The sequence below is a fragment of the Bactrocera dorsalis genome, chromosome 2 (genome assembly GCF_023373825.1).
Source record: "Bactrocera dorsalis isolate Fly_Bdor chromosome 2, ASM2337382v1, whole genome shotgun sequence".
Lineage (NCBI taxonomy): Eukaryota > Metazoa > Arthropoda > Insecta > Diptera > Tephritidae > Bactrocera > Bactrocera dorsalis.
Genome location: NC_064304.1, coordinates 105,917,980 through 105,938,722, shown reverse-complemented (window position 1 = coordinate 105,938,722; position 20,743 = coordinate 105,917,980). Strand labels below are relative to the sequence as shown.

Genomic DNA, 20,743 nt, shown 5'->3' with positions numbered 1-20,743 from the left:
TATTTAAAAAAAGGTTAGAATTATTTGTCATGAATTCCTCAAGCTCTTCTTTAGTCAATCTCAATTTTATTTTCATATAAATATGTATATTTTAAACGCAAAACTAAATTTTGTCGAAGAAGATAGCAAAGATATGAGAATTTTAATAACGGTTATTTTAATGCACATCTCCTTCATAGCAGTATCTCTCCAAGCTTTTTAAAGCGCCATAACTCTTTGAATAAAAGGAAAAATATTTAAAAATCAATGGAATTTATTTCCAAAAGTCGTGTTCTGTGGCAAACATAGATTTATATTTTTAGCTGTAAATAATTTTCAGCGTTAGTAACTAAGAAAAATTTTCGTGGTAGTAATTAAATGTGACACCAACTCCGATGCACTGCATTTTGTTGTAGTTAACGATGTTAAACTAGTTACTGCTGATCAGTGAGATACGACTTTATTTACTATATACATACTATATGTATATACTCGTTTAATTTATAGAACCTCGTTTATCCGCTCATACCCATTTTAACTCCGAATTCTGATTGTAGCTACAGAAAATTTTAAAAGAATAAAAATCCGGTTCCGTTCCGGTTATTTATACCCTATTGTCATGGGAAAGGGTTGAACACCGACTAGGGGGGATGTTATTCTAAACCCCAGCTTTTCTGTGTTTTATTTTAAATAACAATTTCATATCTCTAAACTACGCCCCCTTTACCATTAAATTTACATGTATTTTTAATATGTATGCATGTTCACTTGTGACCATAACTTTAAATCAAGTATGCAGTCTCAAATTCTTATCAAAGAAAAAGTAATCAAAATATTCAATTTTGTAAATAAAAATGAAGGGAAATATTTATCATTTCGCACATACATATATATTATATAAAGTAATTTCACCGGTATCCTTGGAAATAAACAAGACACTTGTTCGCATTCTTCTCTAGACGTCAGCAGCACTTTGCACCTGGAGGCCATTGCTCGAATTCCAGACTGGCAGCACAGAGTTATGCGTTGTCAAGTTAAAAGTATAGCGAAAAGCGTCTGGAAAGCTGAGCGAGAAGCCGAACGTGCAGCCGGACTTAACACATCCAAGAAATACAATGAACCGACCGTGAAACGCCGCTACACAAAGAAAAAGGATCGCTTGGCGATGGATGAAAAGAATGCGGCGGCGGCAGCGGCAACGGCTACGGCAACGACAGCAAATTCTGCAAATGCGTCACTATCAACAATTGGTTTTACAACAGATTCATCGGCTAATTTAACAAAAGGAGTCGGACTCGAAAATGGTGGAGCGGCAACGAATGTGTCAGCAGCTGGCGCAAATGAAACCACAGCGATAACAGCAACAACAACGTCATTGCCGGCGAGCGATGGTGGAAACGGTACTGGCATTTTGTCTACGTCTACTCCAACAACGCCACTTGTGGCCAACAGTAAATTATTGTAAACATGAAAAATTCGATAATTGATATTAACATAAAACAAAAACAATTTTGCATCTCTTTTTCTTTCCATTTTGTGTGTTGCAATATGAACTGATCTGCTACATCTTGAAACGACTCTACCATATCGATTGCATCATAACACTGATTATTCTGATTATGAATTGCTCTGCTAACTGATCGAATTATTATGCTTGACATTTGTATCAACGTTCTTGACGCTACTCAAATGCCGCCTGCCGCCAAATGCAATTAATTAATGAAAAATCGCACTCAATAATAAATGGCGTTAAATGGATTGAATTATCGCTCTAAACGATATAAAACAAAATAATAATAATAATAATAAAAAAAATAAAACGTACGCTTCGTTTATTTCATGAAACTTCATTTAATATTTTAATTTATCTGTTTGATTGCTGCAACCATATTTCAAAAAAAAAAAATCAATTACGTAACAAACACATCTATTCGAAAATGAAAATACTTTTCGAAATAAAACAAAATATTTTATGCAACCGACTTTTGTTTTCTTTAATGCAATGATAACTGGATCTTATGATTTTTTCAACACAAAACATATTTACAAAACGTTTTAAAACGATTGATATATTGGAATTCCCTGCTAATATTGTAATAGAAGGGGCAAAAAAATCAAAAAAACTGCATCACTATCATCTAGTTGGCGACGGTGTGCTGCTGGAACCGCCACGACCCTTATCACCGGTCGCCACCAATCACAGCAGTCACAGTCAAAGCAGTTATCACAGTCAACAAAGCGTCCACAGCAATTCGGTTCATCAAACAAGCGACAATCCTCCGCAAAATTACGATCCATACAGTCCCAACCCAATACATTCATCATCGATCTCCAGCAACAGTAATGGCCTAAATGGCGGTGGCGGTGGCAGTAGTAGTGGTATTGGCAACCAAAAACATAATAAACATCGTAAAAGCTCAGCGTCAAGCACATCAATGGGCAATGCTAACAACAACAATAGCAGCAGCAGCAATAACACTCATTTTCAACATCAGAATAATTATGCGACATCGAACTACACCGGTGAATCGAATGAGGCGAATTGGGATGGTTTTGCGACACGTAGTCGCACATCGTCGCCAACACATGCAAGCGCGTCCGTCGGCAACAGCAACTATCACAAATATGAAAGGTATATATTAGTAAGGAGTAAGAGTACTCCTCAACTATGTTAAGTACATAATTGTTTAATCACGTTTGCTTCTAATTCATTGCAGATCTAAAAATCGTACTTCGTATGATATAGACAACATTGTTATACCATATAGTGTTGCGGCAGCGACACGTGTTGAAATTTTACAATACAAGGAAATACCTACACCCAAGTAAGTTGGCACTTTTTATTAACCAGTTGTATATATCGCTCATTTGCTGCAAGACCGGCATAAGTCAAAAAAATCGATTCTCCAGAAAACGCGTTTAAAGTTTTCAACTGACTACAAACTTACACGGTGACTCCAACCTTACACATCTTCTCAAGCGGATCATATAAGAGGTATTCATATGAATTTTTCACTCAACATGAAGTATGATATAACGAACAATTCTGCAGCATTAACTCAAAAATCACGTTTATTGATTTATGCCGGTCTTGCAGCAAATGAGCGATATGTACATATGCAAATAATTCCTACCATACACAATAATATAGAATTTTTCCTTCTTCAAAGTGCAACGTTCATTGGATAACTATTTTTTTGAATAATTCTTTGGTAAAACGTTTTAAAGTATCAGCAATAATTATGGGGACAGCAAAAAAAAATTCTTTTCAAGCTTACTTTGATATGTAGAAATACAATTGTATTTGAACTGAACAAGATAATTGTGGTTCACCAAATGACAGCCGAAATCGTCGTACGACACAACTGAGCGCGTAATGCAAAATCATGCTTTTCTTGTTCCAAATTTAAAAATACAAGCATATATTATATAAAAAAACAAAGTTAAGGGGTTATATCCACTTGCATGCCAGAAAAAACATTTGCTTTTGTGGTTTTAGTAGGCTTTTTATTTAATAATGTATATATAAAGAATTTGATGTACTTATAATCGGCGATTTATTAAAAAAAATTCTGAATTCCCACGTAACCGTAACTGATCTTCAGAAAATCGAAATTATTATCAAAAAACTCATTATGAGCATTTCCTGACAATATATCTAAGAAAGCCATGTAGCCGATTCGGAGAAATTCTTTTGGCTCACGCTGAAAATAGCGTTTCGTAAAAAAAATTAATATGATATCTTCCAAACTATTTGCCGGATCAACTTAAAATTTTCGAAGAATATTTTCAAATATCCATATGTACATTCGATATACTGTACATGCAAAACAAAAAATGTATTTTTTGAAATTCGCATATCGATATAACCCCTTAGGACTTCAAATATATATATATATTACGCAAAAAATGAGCGTTTTAATACTTCTTAAAATCGACTTAAGTTGTTATTATGTTGCTCAAGATAAAAAAAAATATGAATTTATAGTGCACATTGAACATTATTTAGATTCATATTTTGCGCTTTTTATACATATACAATTTTTGCAATGTTTTCACAATTACTTTTTAAAAGAGAATCTTCAGAATAATTATGCACCGATTGGAAGGAAATATATACTTTTCTTCTTTGATTTTTCACTACTCACTATATTACGTGCTTTTACTTTTCTTGATATGATTCCTGATTCAACAAGAGTACATAATTGAATCATGACATAGATATGACAGATATTCGAAGAATTCTTTCAAGCAGTGCATTGATTATTCGGTTTTTTAACTAAGGAGATTTTCTCTAATCATTAAGAATTCCAGTAGTGAAATTATTTTAATTATTTGAGGTTAATTGCATATTGTTCAAAATATTTTCAGATGGCGTGTTATTGAAGACGATCGAACATCTGCTGTTGGGTCAACGGACACGGCTAATATTACGGATAATGACGCTACTGCGAAAACTGATGGCTTTGAGAGGTTACAAAATGATTCGAGTGACATTGTAAATGAGACATCAAGTGATATAACAACAGCAACATCCAATGAAGATGCTAAGAAAGAAAAAACAGAAAAAGCGTTGTCAGTTGATAAAACAACAGCAACAACGGCAGAAAATAGAACAGAGGCATCTGAAAAACGGGATGTTACAAAGGAAGCACAGCCAGTAGATGAAGCAGATACCTCAAATGAAATTGATGCTCCGATGGAAGAAACTTCCGAAGTGCTAGATCATACCTCAAATGAAATTGATGCTCCGATGGGAGAAACTTCCAAAGTGCTAGATCATAAAAAGAATAATGTTTTATCACATGATGTTTCGGCAAAAACTGAAAGTGGAAACATCAAAGCCGATGCAACAACAACTGATGCAGCATCATCAGACGAGCCAGCAGCGAAAAAATTAAAACATGAGGACGCTTCATCCACTGTTGCGGCTAAAACAGATACTGTAGACGATCCTACTACAGGAGAATTCGAAGAAATTCAAACAACAGCTTCTGAGTCAATTTTGGCTTTGAAGCGTACGGCACGTTTGAAACGCAGTGATACATTTCAGGAAGATAACTTTGAATATGATGCTACTGCTGATGAAGCTAACGAGACAGAGGATATCTCTGATGAAACCGTTAAGTTACGACATGAGCGTGCGCTGGTTGAGGAACGTCGAAAATTCCAAACATATTTAAAATATCCATGGAGCACACGTTCGCGCGCCAATCGGCGCATTGACAGTCGGGCAGAATCTAGTGGTGCCAACACTCCCGATCCCACTTCTCCAGCGCCACAAACCTCCATTTTAGGTGGAGGTGATCATGAGGTAAATGTTTTTTTTTTTAATATTTAGTGGTAATAGTACATACAAATTCTGCTTTCTTATGTTTACAGAGTATTCCATCGCCTGCACCACCGGCTACACCGCTTAACCCCTTGGACACGGTTACGGAATTGACCGAGAATGGTTTAAGTAAGTGTAATGTGATTTCAAGTGTTATTTGTAGAGTATATTAAGGTCGCCACCGAGTTTGTAATACCCGAAAGGAAACGTCGAGGACTAAAAAATATATATTTATACATATGCATACGAGGTGCTTGACGAGTTGAGTTAATTTAGTAATGTCGGTTTTTCTGTCTCTCCCTCTGTATACGCGAACTAGCCCCTCAGGTTTTGAGATATCGATCTGAACTTTTGAAAACATTTTTTTCTTACTAAGAAACTACTAATTTGTCGGAACCAATATCGCATCAACTATAACATATAGCTGTCATACAAACTGAACAATAAAAATCAAGTTCTTGTATAGAAAACTTTTACTTACCAACCATATATCTACACCAAATTTAGCGTCTATTATTGTATAAAGCAACGCTACAAAATTTGATAGCTTGTTCATATCACGGTACTCTAGTATCTCATGTAGTTGTCATACAAACTGAACGACCAAACCAAGTTCTTGTATGGGAACTTTATTTATTTGGGAAGGCTATTATAACTCCGGTGCAACCTTTGTTCTTTTTTTTGCGATTTTTCATTAATTAACTAATTAACTCAGGTAATGCTCCAGCAAGCAGCATTGGCGGCACCTCAAATTGTGCGAATAATAATGATTTAAATAAACGTTTGGAACGCCGTCGCACAACATCAACTAAAAGAGATCGCGAAACGGAGCGACGCAGTTCTACGCCAGACCCAAAAGAGGTAAATAACGAATAAAATCACTTTGGCACGATTCTAAATTTTAAAATTTATTTATTGTCTATATTCGTCTGCAGCTTGTGCCTCCATATGAACCTTTGAAGTTCCCACTTACCGATGAGGAATTTGAAGGATTGCTAAAGGCAATGCCCGTCGAATTTCACTATTTGAATTTCGACGCAAAATATTTAGAAGACTGCAACAACACTGGTGCTGCTGCTGGTGGCACCAAATATCCACGGCATCGAAACAGTTGGCGTGGTGATGGTTCAGCTGTGGTTAACAGACGCGGAAAATCAATACAAAACTGTGATGTTACAACAAATAAAAGACAGCGAGTTAATGGTGGTAAGATACGCAAAGGTTCCAAAGGTGGCAGGGGAAGGCGACGCGGTAATCACACACGCGTTAGATTTAATAATGAAGCGGTGAACAATTGTGTGAATAGTGGTGGAGCGGACGAAGTTGAGGAAGCGGATGATGATGACGATGATGATGATGTCGATTTAATGATGTTTTTAGCCGAGGAGGATGATGATTATGACTATCCAAAACATCATTTGGCTCCCGATGATGATCTCTTTGACGGCGGTGCAGGTAGTGCTGGCTGCGTTGGGCCCTTTAATGGTGGCGCACGTGACCGAATGATGGATATAGACGATGAGTACGAGGCTTATTTAGGCCGGCGTCATCGTGATAGCGATGCAGACTCCACGGACAGCGAGCCATTCGCCGACGATGATCCGAACGATCCGGAATGGCGTGGCGAAAGTGAAGATCGTGGTGGCGGTGGCGGCAATGAACGACAACGCCGTACTGTGAGGTAGCGAGAATAAATAAAAACTTACTTGAAAATATTAAAGACGCCTGAGAAAGTCGCCACTACGCTTTTTTTGTAATATTTGAATATTTTTCACATTTAATTTAGCAAAATGTCGTTTCATGCTGCGTTGCATTAATATTTAGTGTGGAAAATACTTTGTTGTTCGTGGTAAAGCCATAGAATTCAATACATCTCCCAGTTTTAATTACAATATCTTATGTAAAAAATTACAATGCCTGCGAGCAAACACAATTAGTAAGAGTGTTTGCTGAATGTATGTAATGTGGATCTAATGAAATAAGGAAAAACATAGTTCAGATAGTTGCTCTTACTTAATCTAAAATAACATAACCTATTTAATTTTTCACCTAATTTACAAGATTATAAGACACTATTCATAAATATGTAAATGTTTGGGTTTCTTAATTTGAAAAATTATATTTTGCATACATACTTACATATATGAATGATAATTTTGTTGTGCTTTCATGTATTTTAAAATATCTACAGATGTATATAAAACAATAGCAAATATTTTCGTGGAATTTAACGGCAACAACAAATGTAGGAATACTATATTAATTTCTTGCTGTCTTAATAAAATGTAAAAGTACACAGAAAAATGAAAAAACAAAGTAAAGCATTAACAATAATTGAAGGCATTTTTTTTCTAAAGGCACAGTTTAAAATTAGTCTATGCTGTTTTCTTCCTCATTTGCGCACAACAACAGGAGGCGAAGGAAGTACGCATTGTAAAAATTATGAATAAGTTTATGCTTTTAATTTTTTATCGGCAACTTTTATATTAGATTTCATATTGAAAACAAAAAGCGAAGAAAACACAGTAATTGAAAAAAAAATATATCAATTTCTATTTAAATAAATATAGTTGTCAATAGCATAACCTATAGAAAACAAAAACTAATATATTAACATTTAATTATAATTAAATATACATACAAACTATTATTATGCTTAAATTTAGTATATACACTTAAGATTCACATGTAAAACACAAAAAAGGTTACACATAAACACAAACGCAGAAGCTAGTTACAATATTTCGAATTGACTAATAGAATACAAAGTGTATTGCGCAATTATTACCCATGCCGATTGGTTTACAACTTTACTGTCTTAATTATGTTTGTAACAGTGAAAATTGATATTCACCAATACCAGTTCTCTGATTTCGAAGCGATCTCTTTGCAAATGCATTCAATCTATTGGTATATTTCAAATTCTTAATTCCTGGCAGCGTTTATTATATGGTTCAATATATGTTAATTATACGCTCGCAGAGAATGTACGTAAACTCACGTAAAACCACCAAATTAAATGCTTGTCAATAGTGAACTGTGAAACGCAAAATATTGTTGAACCGTCGTTGTTAGGCTTTAGAATAGGCAGTTTACAAATAACAGCTTCAATAAAAAATAAATTGGCTTCTGCAAGTCAACTTGTAATTCGGTGGTTTTATTTCCTTACGTTATCTATGAGAATTATTGGCGGTAACGGTAAAAAAACCTGGAGTTTCAGCATGCTTTTTGCGACTTCTTCTGCTGAAAAGCAGACATGCTTCTGGAAATCGGTTATTGCTGTTATATAAACGCGAGTAAGACAATAAACTTACAGCAGTGGTAAAAGTTGCCATTTTAGCGGTTCGAACATTTATTCAGGCAAATATGTATTTAATTTTCAGTAAATTTAGTTTTATTAGGTCGCTTCCTTTTCATTTGTTGTGTAGTTATGAACGCAGATGAATTCGCTTAAACTTTGCTGATCGAATTAAGAAGATACGTATTAGAATAACATGCTTTTTATTTTAGTAAAAAATTCTTAAAAACCAAAAAATTAACGCAAAAAGTAATGTGTAAATGTTTTTGCTGTAAATATTTGCAAATATGTATGTATATTTATAGTCAGTTATAAATGTATTCAAAAAATGATTTTCAAAACGCAATACAAAAAAATAAAATAAAAGAAAACAAATTTAGAATTAACTAACACCTATGTATGTGTTGCATGTGCATATGTGCATAAGAACTAAGTACAGCTTTTGCAAATAAATTCATTAAGTTTTAAAATTATAGCTGGTAAATAATTATAATTTGAAATATTACCTATGATTATAAAAAGATCGGTATTAAGTGGTAAAGTTTCAAAGTTTTCTTCCGATACTTTGTTATACAATAGCTAACTAGAAAAAAAAGCATAAATAATGGGATTTTTTAAAAATAATTTTATGCAGTAGAATGAAACTTTTCCAAACAATTCAACTAATAAATGCGATTAATTAAAAAAGTCTCATTATTTACGTTTATTTTTTTCGAGATTTCTAATTTTATACTTGCTTTTTTATTATGTATTTTTTTGCTTTTAACTTAGTTGCTGCTTATATGTACCTAAAAATGCCCGAAACTGCTTGTACTTGAACCATTTAGTATCGATCACCAATTCTATTCGAGTCAGTGCACTGTTAGCGCACGAAAATAATATCATTAAATGCTACATAAAAAAATACATGCCCGTGTGTGATGTTTACCAAAGCACTTAGGAAGTATTGCTCTGAGATAGAAACTCAGTGACAGTGATGAAAAAATATGTGTATAAAACATACTGTTATATGTATTAACACGCAGTATAATTTCGAGATTTTTCGAAATACTTGCATATCTTAAACAGATTATAATCAACAGCCGCAGTGTAATCGTTTTTAATGCCAACATTGGCAAGAGTTTTACATAAATTCCAAAAACCGTTCAGAGGTGACATAAAACTCTTATTTTGACCAATTTGTTAGAAGAAGCACGAGAAACAGAAGCGTCAATTTAAAAGAAGCACGATCAGAAGATTCATGCATACATAAATGATTTAAAATATTAACAACAATATTTAAAACGATTCATTAAATTTAAAGAAAAAATAAAAATTCTATAATCAAGTTTTAAATATTCCCCCCTTTGAAGTGCTGAAATTAAGTGATTTTGTAAGAAATTATAACTGATGTAATTTTTAGTATATTTGCGAAATTTGCATACATAAATGATTTAAAATATTAACAACAATATTTAAAATGATTCATTAAATTTAAAGCAAAAATAAAAATTCTATAATCAAGTTTCTGATGTCATTTTTAGTATATTCGCGAAATTTGCACATTCTTCATTACATTACAATTTGCTTAAAAAAATCGTTTCTTTAATGACAAATAGTGTCTTTCTCACAATATGCAGTTTAAAATACTCGTATGTACTGTATTCGACAAATTTTTATAAAATCTTGTTAGTCCACTTAAAAGGTCAGATAATAAAATGTTGCAAATTGAATTTTGCATGAAAAAAAGTTTATATGTATGTATATAAAAAATAATTATAGGTATACATAAAACATTGAGTATAGTTGTATAAAAAAATTATTAATATATTTGTATGAATGACATTTAGCTGCATGATTGGGTAAAGTATGCATGTAAAGATTGTATATATATATATATAAAATCAGTGGTACTGCATTATTCTTTATTATTTGTTAAAGTTCGAAAATTATCTCGTATTATTAAAAAAGAATGAAGAACCATAATTTGAACACGTTGTGCATTAATGCACAGTAACGTGAAAGGATATATGAACATGTACATATATGCAACAGTAATTATGTATATAGACGATATACATATACAAATATGTTTGTATCTATATATGTATTAATTACATTTCTGCATGTAAGTAATGTTAAATTTTGGCAAAATTGTGAAAGAAACCATAAAATAGATGAATGGACAAATAAAAGCATATATGTAAACATATATTACTTATTAATAAGAAATGATACAGATTATTAACGTAAAATAAAATTGTAAAAGATATAGAAATTCCAGATTTTCTTTATAGATAGTTACTGATCGTCACTCATCAATCCACATATACATACTTTCCACTTAATGGATCTACTGTTGCACTTAAAAATAAAATAGTTTTATCTTTTCTTTTTTTATCTTTTTTAAATTTTGTTAATTTTATTTTTCTTTTTTTACTTATTTTTTAACTTTTGTTAAATTTATTTTTTATCTTTTTTTAAATTTATTTTTTATCTTTTTTTAAATTTATTTTTAATCTTTTTTTATTTTTTTATTTTTGTTTTGTGTTTATTTATGTTTTTGGTTTTTGTTTTATTGTTTTTTATATTATTTTATTTTTTTATTTCATTATTTTAATTTTTATTTACTGAAGTTTTATTTTTTTTTTATTTTTTTAAATTAAAAAAAAAAATTTTAAATTTTAATTTAACGTTTCATGAACGTTATTCACAAGATGTTTTTTTTATGGATCTTCATTATGCACATTGCGCTCCTCGCCTGTTTCTACTTGTTTCGATGGATTCTTTGGTCTAATTAACATGCGCGTTTTATATAGTGAGTAGTCACCATGCCATTGCTCCCAAATGATGCCCACGAAATTGTGTCCATTGGGTGTTTGACGGTAAATACCATTTAAGTTCGCTTCTGAACAGCTATAATGCGCATAAATGGAAAAAATAATTTTTTATTAATATATTTGCATTAAGCAAATTACATATTTTAGGCACACTCACTTGTCAAACCACCAACCACTTCCGTAACCGGTAGCGCATGCGCAACACGCATCTACGCTCTTATCGTTGCGTCGATCATATGTACTGAAGTCCATTTCGTTGTGATAATTCATTGCATCGGGTGCTGTACCGCTATGACCACCAATTAGCAAATTGTAGTTGTAGCGCTCACTGTCCAAACGAAATAATGAGTACTCGGCCCACAAATGTTCTGTTAATTTTAAAAGAAATAGTATGTCCATACATACATACAATAATAACAATTCACTTACCATCGTTAAAATCCGTTAATTCAATCCGTAGTTCATAGTCATCCCGATCAACCAGTTGATGTATGAATTCATTACCATACCAAAATTCTTTGTCGAGCATACCAAATCCATTTTTATACTCCACCCATGAACGATTGAAATTCTCATGCTCTATATAGGGACCACGATTTTGTATGACGGTCCAAGCAGCGCTGTCAGTTGCAAATGCGCAGTAACGTTCATTGAAATCACGTGATGCTTCATTTAATTCAGGTGTCGAAAATTTGTAAACCCCATCGACTGATGGACCAAACAACTCATGACAACCGATCTTATTGGGTTGCACAAAATCTAGTATATTTATAAAAAAATTTAATGTAAAAAAATTAAGTTTAAGTCTCTCTTGACCTTTCTAATACAAATTGTACATTCTGAAGATTCAGCACCCTAGTACATACTCACCAACAATATCGAAGCGAACGTCTATCCGCTCTGTCTGCTCTTCTACATCCGCATTTGTAGGTTCATCTAAGTTTTCGTCAACATTTACCGTCGACTCATCTTCAGCGTTTTCTTCTGCTGATGTTTCATGCTCAACATCATTACTACCGTTAGATGGATCCTTATCAACTTGTTTCGTGTCAACTGCATCACCATCTTCGTCATGCTCATCTGCATCAACTTCATCGTCTTTATCTCCCGTTTTGTGCAACGGTTCTTTCGCTAGCTTTTCATCGACTTCGTGTAGCAAAAATTCGATGCGTTTCAGTAGCAAATCCGAACTTTCAGTGAACGTGGTTAGCTCACCGGACATGGCCTGACATTGCTGCCAACCCATGGCACTTTCATCACGCCACTGCAACAATTGTTTATCGATTTTATTCATCCAATTTTCCAATTTTTCCAATTGCTGTGTACTTTTTTTGGCTAATGTGTGTATTTGTTTTAATTCTTTTGGTGGTGTTGTTGGTCGTGTTAGTAGTCTCGTTAACTGTTGATCCACAGATATTAGCGTTCTTTCAACATTTTGATTTGAATTGCAACCGCCAATAGGCGCCATTAGCTTAGCGACTTTATTGGCATTCGCTGTTGTGTGGCGTCGTTCGCTACGGCAATTATCGCGTTCAATGTTCTGCACATGTCGCAATATGTTGTTGAGACGTGTCGATAGCTCTCCACGCAGCTGCTTGTCAACGTCGATGGCATGCTTTACGTCCCCCAGCAAGGCGATATGCTCATATAGCAGCTCGTTGGTATCTCGATTTTGCTGTTGTTGTTGTTGCGTAGTGTCACGGCCATTGTCATTGTCATTGCTGTTCGCACGGGTATTATAGGGTGTTGGTGATCGTATGGCGACGCCTTGCTGCGCATTGCAAGCATCACTCAGATATACGACTTTGCTTAGTATGTGATTGAGTGTGAATTCCAGACTGATGAATCTATTTCCATATGCTTGCTGTTCGTCCTGTGTACGCCTAACTAAATCTAATTTGTGTTCTAACGCTTTGATTTGCTCATTCCACGCATCGATATGGTGTCGGAAGATTGCCCAATTGTGTGCTTTTTCTCCTAGACTCTGTACGCTGGTATCAATCCGACTTAAAACGTGATTGATGTGCTCCATCTTCAAGGCATTGGTACAATCATGCGATACATTTGATGGTTCTTTTAGCACTTCTTCAGCAGTCGAATTGGGTACAGCTGCCGAGTCCGACCGCATTATGCAAAAGGTAAGAGTCAGACAAATCGTGCTTAACCACATCTGAAAATTAATATATTATTTAACATTATTACTAAAATATATATGTACATATAACAATATGGTTTGGTTTTTTAAGGAGATTATTACACTTGATTCCGTACAGTTCGACTGCTTCAATTAAACTGAAAGTACTCGTAATAACTGAGTCTTATGCCAAATGATATCCAGATTTTAAATGCCTATATTCATCTGTTAAATTCATCATCTCATTCAGAGGCAGTTTAAATATTCCCATGAGTATAAAAAGTTTCTAGGCAGGGTAACATATGCTCTTGTATAAATATCAATATACATATGGACACATATCTATATGTCTGCGCTACATATGTGTATGACTAAGGTCCAGAAGATAGAGAAAGATACTTAATTATGTGCGAAAGTAAAATATCTTCCAGATGTTGATAGTTACACATATAAAAATATTAATGTGAATATATTAACAATTGTACACATATCCAGATATATTTGTTATCGATTTATTTAAATTAATTTATTTTCGACATATATAAATGAATATATGTACATACATAGATATGTACCTATACGATTGGAGTACAGATAAGATCATAGGATGAAAACAATATTTCTACATAAATCGAGCATCCAAAGACGCCACAGATTTTCAAATACACAATACTTATGAATATTAATTATGTTATTATTTTGTTGTTTTAACCGTTAATAAGCTATACTAATATTAATCTTGCAGGAAATTCCTTTTTTGTTTGTTGTATATGGTACGTTACTTCATTCGCTCAAAATTAAAAATCATCGATATATTAACAATAAATATTATTATTTATATATCCGCTTCCTTTTGTTCTTTCTACATCGTCGGTGGAAATAAGAGCTGCTTAACCAGCTAAATATTCCAATATTCCATTCCACAAAATTTTTTGCGCTGGTTTTATGCACCTTTGGAAAACTTCATTATCGACAAGAGCGAGAAGGAACTCTGCATCACCTAAATGGTATCTGATCGCCTTTGTTAAAGTGAGACGCATATTTAACAAATAATATCAGGGTTGCTAGTTTCAGAAACCCTCTTTTTATAATTCTTTTATTTTAATTTATTTATTAATTAAAAATTAATTTTAGCTAAAATTTATATTTATATAAGATTCTGTGAACATTAGATGAACTAAACGTAAGGGACGATAAATATTTTAGATATAGTATGAAATTGATTATATGCATCCCTGTAGTCAACGAACAACAACAAATTATATCGCTGGCGGTGTCAGTCGTTCGTCGACATTCAATCGAGAAAAGCGTAAAATTTAAGTGAAATAAATCACAACATATCTCCAAAAACAACCAATTTCCTATATTTTATGTTCTGCTGAAATGAAATAAAACAAAACAAAAAGTTAATAAACGAGCAATGAAATAAAATTAAGGAATAAAGATGTAATAAATATATTACAAGACGTGAGTGAAGGAATAGAAGTAAAGAAGGTGAAGTGCCACTCCTTTGTGTAAAACACGAATGCGCCAGCAGTGGAGACAAAAGTACTTAGTGCATAAGTGAAGAAAAGTCAGATAAATTAAAAATATAAGGAAGGACGGAATGTGGAGTCAGAAATAAAAGTTTTTTGAAAAAGATGCAGTGTGATTGTGTAAAACGAGAAGAGAAGTGAATTGCATGCATCTGAGAAATTGGTAGATAAGAAAACATGTAACTAGTGCATGTGAAATTCATGTGAATGACGAAACGAGTTTGTGTATAATTGAAACGTAATTGGTGATTAATTAAACTGCAGAAATATTTTAAGAACGAAAGAAATGTGCATATATGATAAAAGTGGAATATAACATACACAAAGAGAATGTATTTTATATAAAGTAGTACATGTGAAATAAACTAAAAATTTGGAGTCAAAAGTACGAAAATAAAACTTAGTCGTGGAGTAGTTGATATACTGCACTCTATATATTTTCGAGTCTTAAAGACTGATCGCCACCATGCATAGTATTGAAAAGCTACGCGTGAGTCACGCATTTTAGTGAGCAACAGCACAGCACTAGAGCTGACGGAGAAGAAAATTAAGGGTAGCAACAAACACCAACAAATTTAGGTGTGTGCTACTAACGAATTGCGAGCACAGTAAAAATTTTTTAATTAAAATTATTAAAAGAAAGAATAAAATTCTAAATATTCTCTTTTAATCATACAAACATATTGTCAAAATGACTAGTTTCACAAGTCTGAAAGGTTGGTTTGGTCGCAAGAAGGAACCTATCTCAGAAATCGGTAATCCAACCAATTTCCAACGGCATTATCATGTGTCAAGAAATGAAGAGACGGGGCATCTTGAAGGTTTGCCTGCGTCCTGGACAAGACTTATGAATGCACAAATTACCCGCGATGAACAGGATAAAAACCCTGATGCTGCCTACCATGCCGTTAAATACTATAACTATTCCATTAAGAAAAAGGACAATGATGTATTTAAGCCGTTCATTACTGAGGAGGCAATTCACGAGGAATCAAAAGAAATAGATAACTATGTGAATTACAAAAATAAACACAAATCACATGATCCTGATAAATCCGATGATGATGAGTTATATGGAGGAGGAAGCTCTACTGGAGAAAGTGGTGCATCGTCCAGTGGAAATAGCAATAGTAGTAGTTTCAATGACAATCAACAAGCCATCCGTATGACTGGATTGAATCAAGTGATCAAAGAACTTGAGTCAAATTTATTAGCGCAACGCGAAACATTGAAACCAATTTCATCATTCACCGGTGATGACCGTCCTCCATTGCCTGCCAAAAAATTGCAAACCTTACCCCCTAAACCAGTTTTAAAACCAAAGCCCAGAGCGGTAACTCAACAGCTTTCGCGCGGAGTCTCTGATCTTACAACTATCAATGCAGAGGAACCTTTGAACAAGATCAACACTAATACGATTATCCTCAATCCTGTGGCTCCAACAGATGCTGATACTGAACCAGCTGAGGAATCAATTTTGCGTAGATCAAAAGATAAACGTGCACAGAAGACAGACGCTGAAGTTTATGAAGAACTTCGAGCTATTTGCAATATGGACGACCCTCGAGAACGCTATCACACTACGCAAGAGGTGGGTAAGGGCGCTTCTGGCATTGTATTCATTGCAGGCGATTTGCAAACCGAGGCGCAAGTTGCAGTTAAGACCATCGATCTTAAAAATCAGTCCTCAAAAGATCTCATTCTTACTGAGATACGTGTATTGAAGGACTTCAATCATAAAAATTTAGTAAATTTCCTGGATGCATATCTACTTGAACCAGAAGATCAGTTATGGGTAATAATGGAATATATGGATGGTGGTCCACTAACTGACGTTGTCACGGAGACTGTTATGAAGGAAAGACAGATCGCGTGCGTTTGCCGAGAAGTTCTTTATGCAATAAGTTTTCTACATTCCAAAGGTATCATTCATCGTGATATTAAGTCGGATAATGTGTTATTAGGTATGGATGGTTCGGTAAAGGTGACTGACTTCGGTTTCTGTGCAAATATTGAAGGTGATGAAAAACGTCAAACTATGGTCGGTACACCATATTGGATGGCTCCTGAAGTCGTTACACGTAAGAAGTATGGAAAGAAAGTAGATATCTGGTCAATTGGTATTATGGCAATAGAAATGATTGAAGGTCAACCGCCATATCTTTATGAGACACCGCTTCGTGCACTCTATCTTATTGCGGCTAATGGTAGACCTGACATTAAGAGCTGGGATAAACTGAGTCCCAGTTTACAAGACTTTCTTGATTGTTGCTTGCAAGTGGAGGTCGACAAACGTGCAACAGCTGATGAATTGCTACGGCATCCGTTCCTTGACGATTGCAGTGAAGTTAAAGCATTGGTGCCGAACATAAAAGCAGCCAAGAAAGTGCTGCGGCGTATGGTGTAAAATCGCATGTGAAGGGGTGGGAAGATTAAAACAACAATTGTCTATATAAAAGAACTGATCATGTGGGATAGATTGACGTGCAATTGTAATATTGCATTAGTGCAGTTGTATTCATGAGCTGTGCAAGAACGTTGTGTATTTTAGTTGCCTATTTATATACTACATAGCTATAAGTATGTATAAGAAAAGCCTTCGATTGGATATGAGGAATATAGAGTACGAAAACTCTTTTGAGATCTAACACAAAGTCTTAAAGCTAAGTCAATAAGTGTGACAGAAGGGTGAAGGCGAATGCTAAATGGAATATAGGGGGATAGGCGAAGTGTATTGCTGTTGACAGAAAAATGCTATAGAAGACATGAAAAGCGCAACAGAAATTTTATGGATTTTGGTGCATTAAATGAAGCGTGCGAGAACATCGCTGGTCGAACAGTATTGCAGTCGAAAGGTAAGTTCGTAAGCTTTTTGTTGAAACAAACTTTATGTATTGTTTTTTTTTTCGTAGTAATGTCTAATTTAAAGTATTCAAATCCGGCTGTAATAGAATATTATGAACATATGGGGACAAGAAAATGTAAAAATGTTACGTTACGGTTTACAAAAATGAGTTTAAGAAATTTTTTTGTCATTAAACAGAGTAAATTAAGTTTGTCACCATTTCTATAACTCTCTATGACAAAAAAAGTTAATATAAATATCTATTTATAAACTTTTATGTTATAAAAAACACACGGTTAAGGGTAATATAGATTCGGTTGAACCAAAGTTAACGTTTTTTTCTTGTTTATCACATTTTTTACGAACTATCTTTCCATACTGATTAAAATCAATTGTGATATCAATAGATTTTAACAAGTGCGAATGCTCCCATGTAAGAAAATTTGGGTATTGTTTGGGTTGTAAATTGATTTCGCTAGATTGTTATGTAATCTTATGAATATACATCGAAGAGAAAACCATCGTTGGATATTTAAAGTGAGTAGCTTTTATTAGTAAACATATTGATCACATGTATAAATTTTAGCCAAATGAATTAACAATAAACTTGATGTTGCCTCATGTTATTGTTAAAACTGTATTGATTGTTTCATTTGCATAAAATTTCTTTGATTTATGCGTCGCAATTTTTTTGCGATTGGCGTGGCGATCCACGTACTGTGCAAAGTCAACTGTCTTTTGATAAAAAACAAACACATGCTAGTGAAGTCAATACGATTTTGCCTAAAAATTGTATATACTCGTATGTATGTAGATTTGAACAAAGACGTAAAAACGTAAACGTTCTTGAGCCTAAATGTTATTGACTGCAAAGTGATTGACTGAATTATTTAACATAAGAACTAGACCACATTTTCACTTGACGGATGGCAATTATAATTTTCACCAATTTATTACTGGTAACGATACAAATTGTAGATAAGTAAGTAAATAACTGATTTCACCAAATATAATGGACCCATCTTATCGTAATAAATTCAAAACGCAGACACTATAAAAAAGCTTATTCATATGTATTTTATTTTTTTGCTATTTATTTTTTTTTTTTATCAAAATGCGCAGTGATAAACGAAAGTGTTTCCCCTTGCATATTTGGTAAGCGAAGCTCATTGGCATTCGTTGTCGATTACGTTTTTTGACAATCACGATCGGGAAGCGATGGCTGGTGTATGAGTTGGTATTATGGGTATTAACATGTACATTTGTATAAAGAGTCATGATAGCGTTAGGTGTACGTGTAAAACGGCATTAGTTGTAAAAATTGTAGCCAAGTTTGAACATTCGAAAACAGATTCATATAATTTATTCTATATAGTAGTCTCAATTTATAATTTTGGTTATTAGATTAAAGAATTATAAATAAAAATTTAACAACGGGGGTTTGCATTTTTTTTATTTTTTACGGAGACTATAATTATTTATGTACTTTTAACTATTTAATCTGAATGTTAAGCAAATGCGGTGTTCAAGTTTTTAGGCCCCCATCGATTGTATAAACGCAAACTTAAAGACACTTCTGCATAGCAAAATATTAGGTAAATCGAATTTGTTCTTGAATATAAAAGAAATACTGCAAAGGTAACATTATATCAGATTAGATAAGTTATATGTGTCTGTATGTATATTTTAGAGTGTATTATATAAGCTTACTCTTGCGCATAGACTGTAAAAACTTTTTGTTATCTGTTAAATCGTTATCACAAATAACAACAACCACTATCCGTGTGCAGTTTTATTATATTTTTTATTTCTTTTTTGAATTTTTATTAGCGCGATTTTTTCCATATATTTGCTAGCCATTACATGAGCTAAAAAATTAAAAAAAAATAACTAATGTTTGTCACTTATTTTTAATATGTTGCAACTTATAATTAATAATCTAAGTGTAATTTTTAGTTTATAAAGTATATGTAAACACTTTGTATGTCTAAGCATTTAGATCGACCAAAAAAGCATTTCTCTAGTTCATAGTCTTTGTTCGTTTTACACACAATATCAATTACATACATTTTTTTTTTTTTTTTTTTTTTTTTTTTATACGAGGAGGAAGCATCGAAAGCCTGGACCCCATGTCAGTGTGGAACTTTAATCCGAACTAAACCTCCTACCGTCCTGTACCGTTCCCCCCGGTACCACCGTCAAGTATTACGTCGGGAGGATGGTTGAGTGACACTCAAGCGTACGTGATGGTCAAAATGCAGTCAGTTACAAGTTGCATTTACTTGGCCCCACCTCTGTTGGTCTAATACCCCCCCTTGTACAGTGTTCGTCGCCCACCATTCCCGTCACGTCAATGTTAGTGTGTTTGGGTCGTGGTTGTTCGTTATATTTAACACCTCTCTTCTCCGCCGCTGTTCGCTAGCACGTTGGGATTTCATGACCCTTGCTGCCACTTCGCTAGCCGCTTTCCATTTCTCTGCTGATTCGACCATTTGGTTTACCAAGTTATCAGGAGTTGGCTCTACACCGAACGCATTTTTTAAGTGCTGCCTCTCATCACTATATTTCGGGCAATAGAAAAATGTGTGTTCTACATTTTCAACGGTATCGCCTCCGCAATGATCGCATGTGTCGTTATCTTCATGTCCGAATCGTTTTAGGTATGCTTTGAAGCAGCCATGTCCTGTGAGGATTTGGGTTAGATGGAAATCTACCTCGCCGTGCGGTCTGTTTAGCCATGGTTCGACGTTTGGGATCAGTCGGAATGTCCACCGCCCGTTTCCGCTTTCCTCCCAGCGTTT

The 20,743-nt window shown here is 33.9% G+C and overlaps 4 protein-coding genes across 6 annotated transcripts in view; 3 read left to right on the top strand and 1 right to left on the bottom strand.

Moving 5' to 3' along the window:
• LOC105227053 (uncharacterized) overlaps window positions 1-1,488 on the top strand; it is a 116,075-nt gene extending 114,587 nt beyond the window's left edge. For all 3 annotated transcript variants that reach the window (XM_011206211.4, XM_019990601.3, XM_049447254.1), the window contains one exon: window positions 939-1,488. In XM_011206211.4, the coding sequence (XP_011204513.2) occupies window positions 939-1,444 (506 nt within the window). In that variant the 3' untranslated portion in view covers window positions 1,445-1,488. The remainder of the gene's footprint in view (window positions 1-938) is intronic.
• Window positions 1,489-1,974: 486 nt separating this feature from the next.
• Window positions 1,975-7,002, top strand: LOC125776217 (probable serine/threonine-protein kinase DDB_G0275165). The gene is made up of 6 exons (XM_049447258.1): window positions 1,975-2,611; window positions 2,697-2,804; window positions 4,351-5,293; window positions 5,362-5,440; window positions 6,027-6,172; window positions 6,247-7,002. Exons 1-6 carry the CDS (start codon window positions 1,998-2,000, stop codon window positions 6,994-6,996), a joined length of 2,640 nt encoding a protein of 879 aa, XP_049303215.1. The 5' UTR covers window positions 1,975-1,997; the 3' UTR covers window positions 6,997-7,002.
• A 4,281-nt stretch (window positions 7,003-11,283) lies between these two features.
• Window positions 11,284-14,074, bottom strand: LOC105227056 (angiopoietin-2). The gene is made up of 5 exons (XM_011206221.4): window positions 13,686-14,074; window positions 12,299-13,598; window positions 11,858-12,187; window positions 11,586-11,796; window positions 11,284-11,504 (listed from the first exon to the last, which is right to left on the bottom strand). The coding sequence occupies exons 2-5, from the start codon at window positions 13,596-13,598 to the stop codon at window positions 11,315-11,317; spliced, it is 2,031 nt and encodes a 676-aa protein (XP_011204523.2). The 5' UTR covers window positions 13,686-14,074; the 3' UTR covers window positions 11,284-11,314.
• Window positions 14,075-14,828: 754 nt separating this feature from the next.
• Window positions 14,829-20,743, top strand: part of LOC105227058 (serine/threonine-protein kinase PAK 1) — a 31,545-nt gene continuing 25,630 nt past the window's right edge. The window contains exon 1 of the mRNA XM_011206222.4: window positions 14,829-17,952. Coding sequence (XP_011204524.1) covers window positions 15,789-17,504 — 1,716 coding nt within the window. The 5' untranslated portion in view covers window positions 14,829-15,788 and the 3' untranslated portion in view covers window positions 17,505-17,952. The remainder of the gene's footprint in view (window positions 17,953-20,743) is intronic.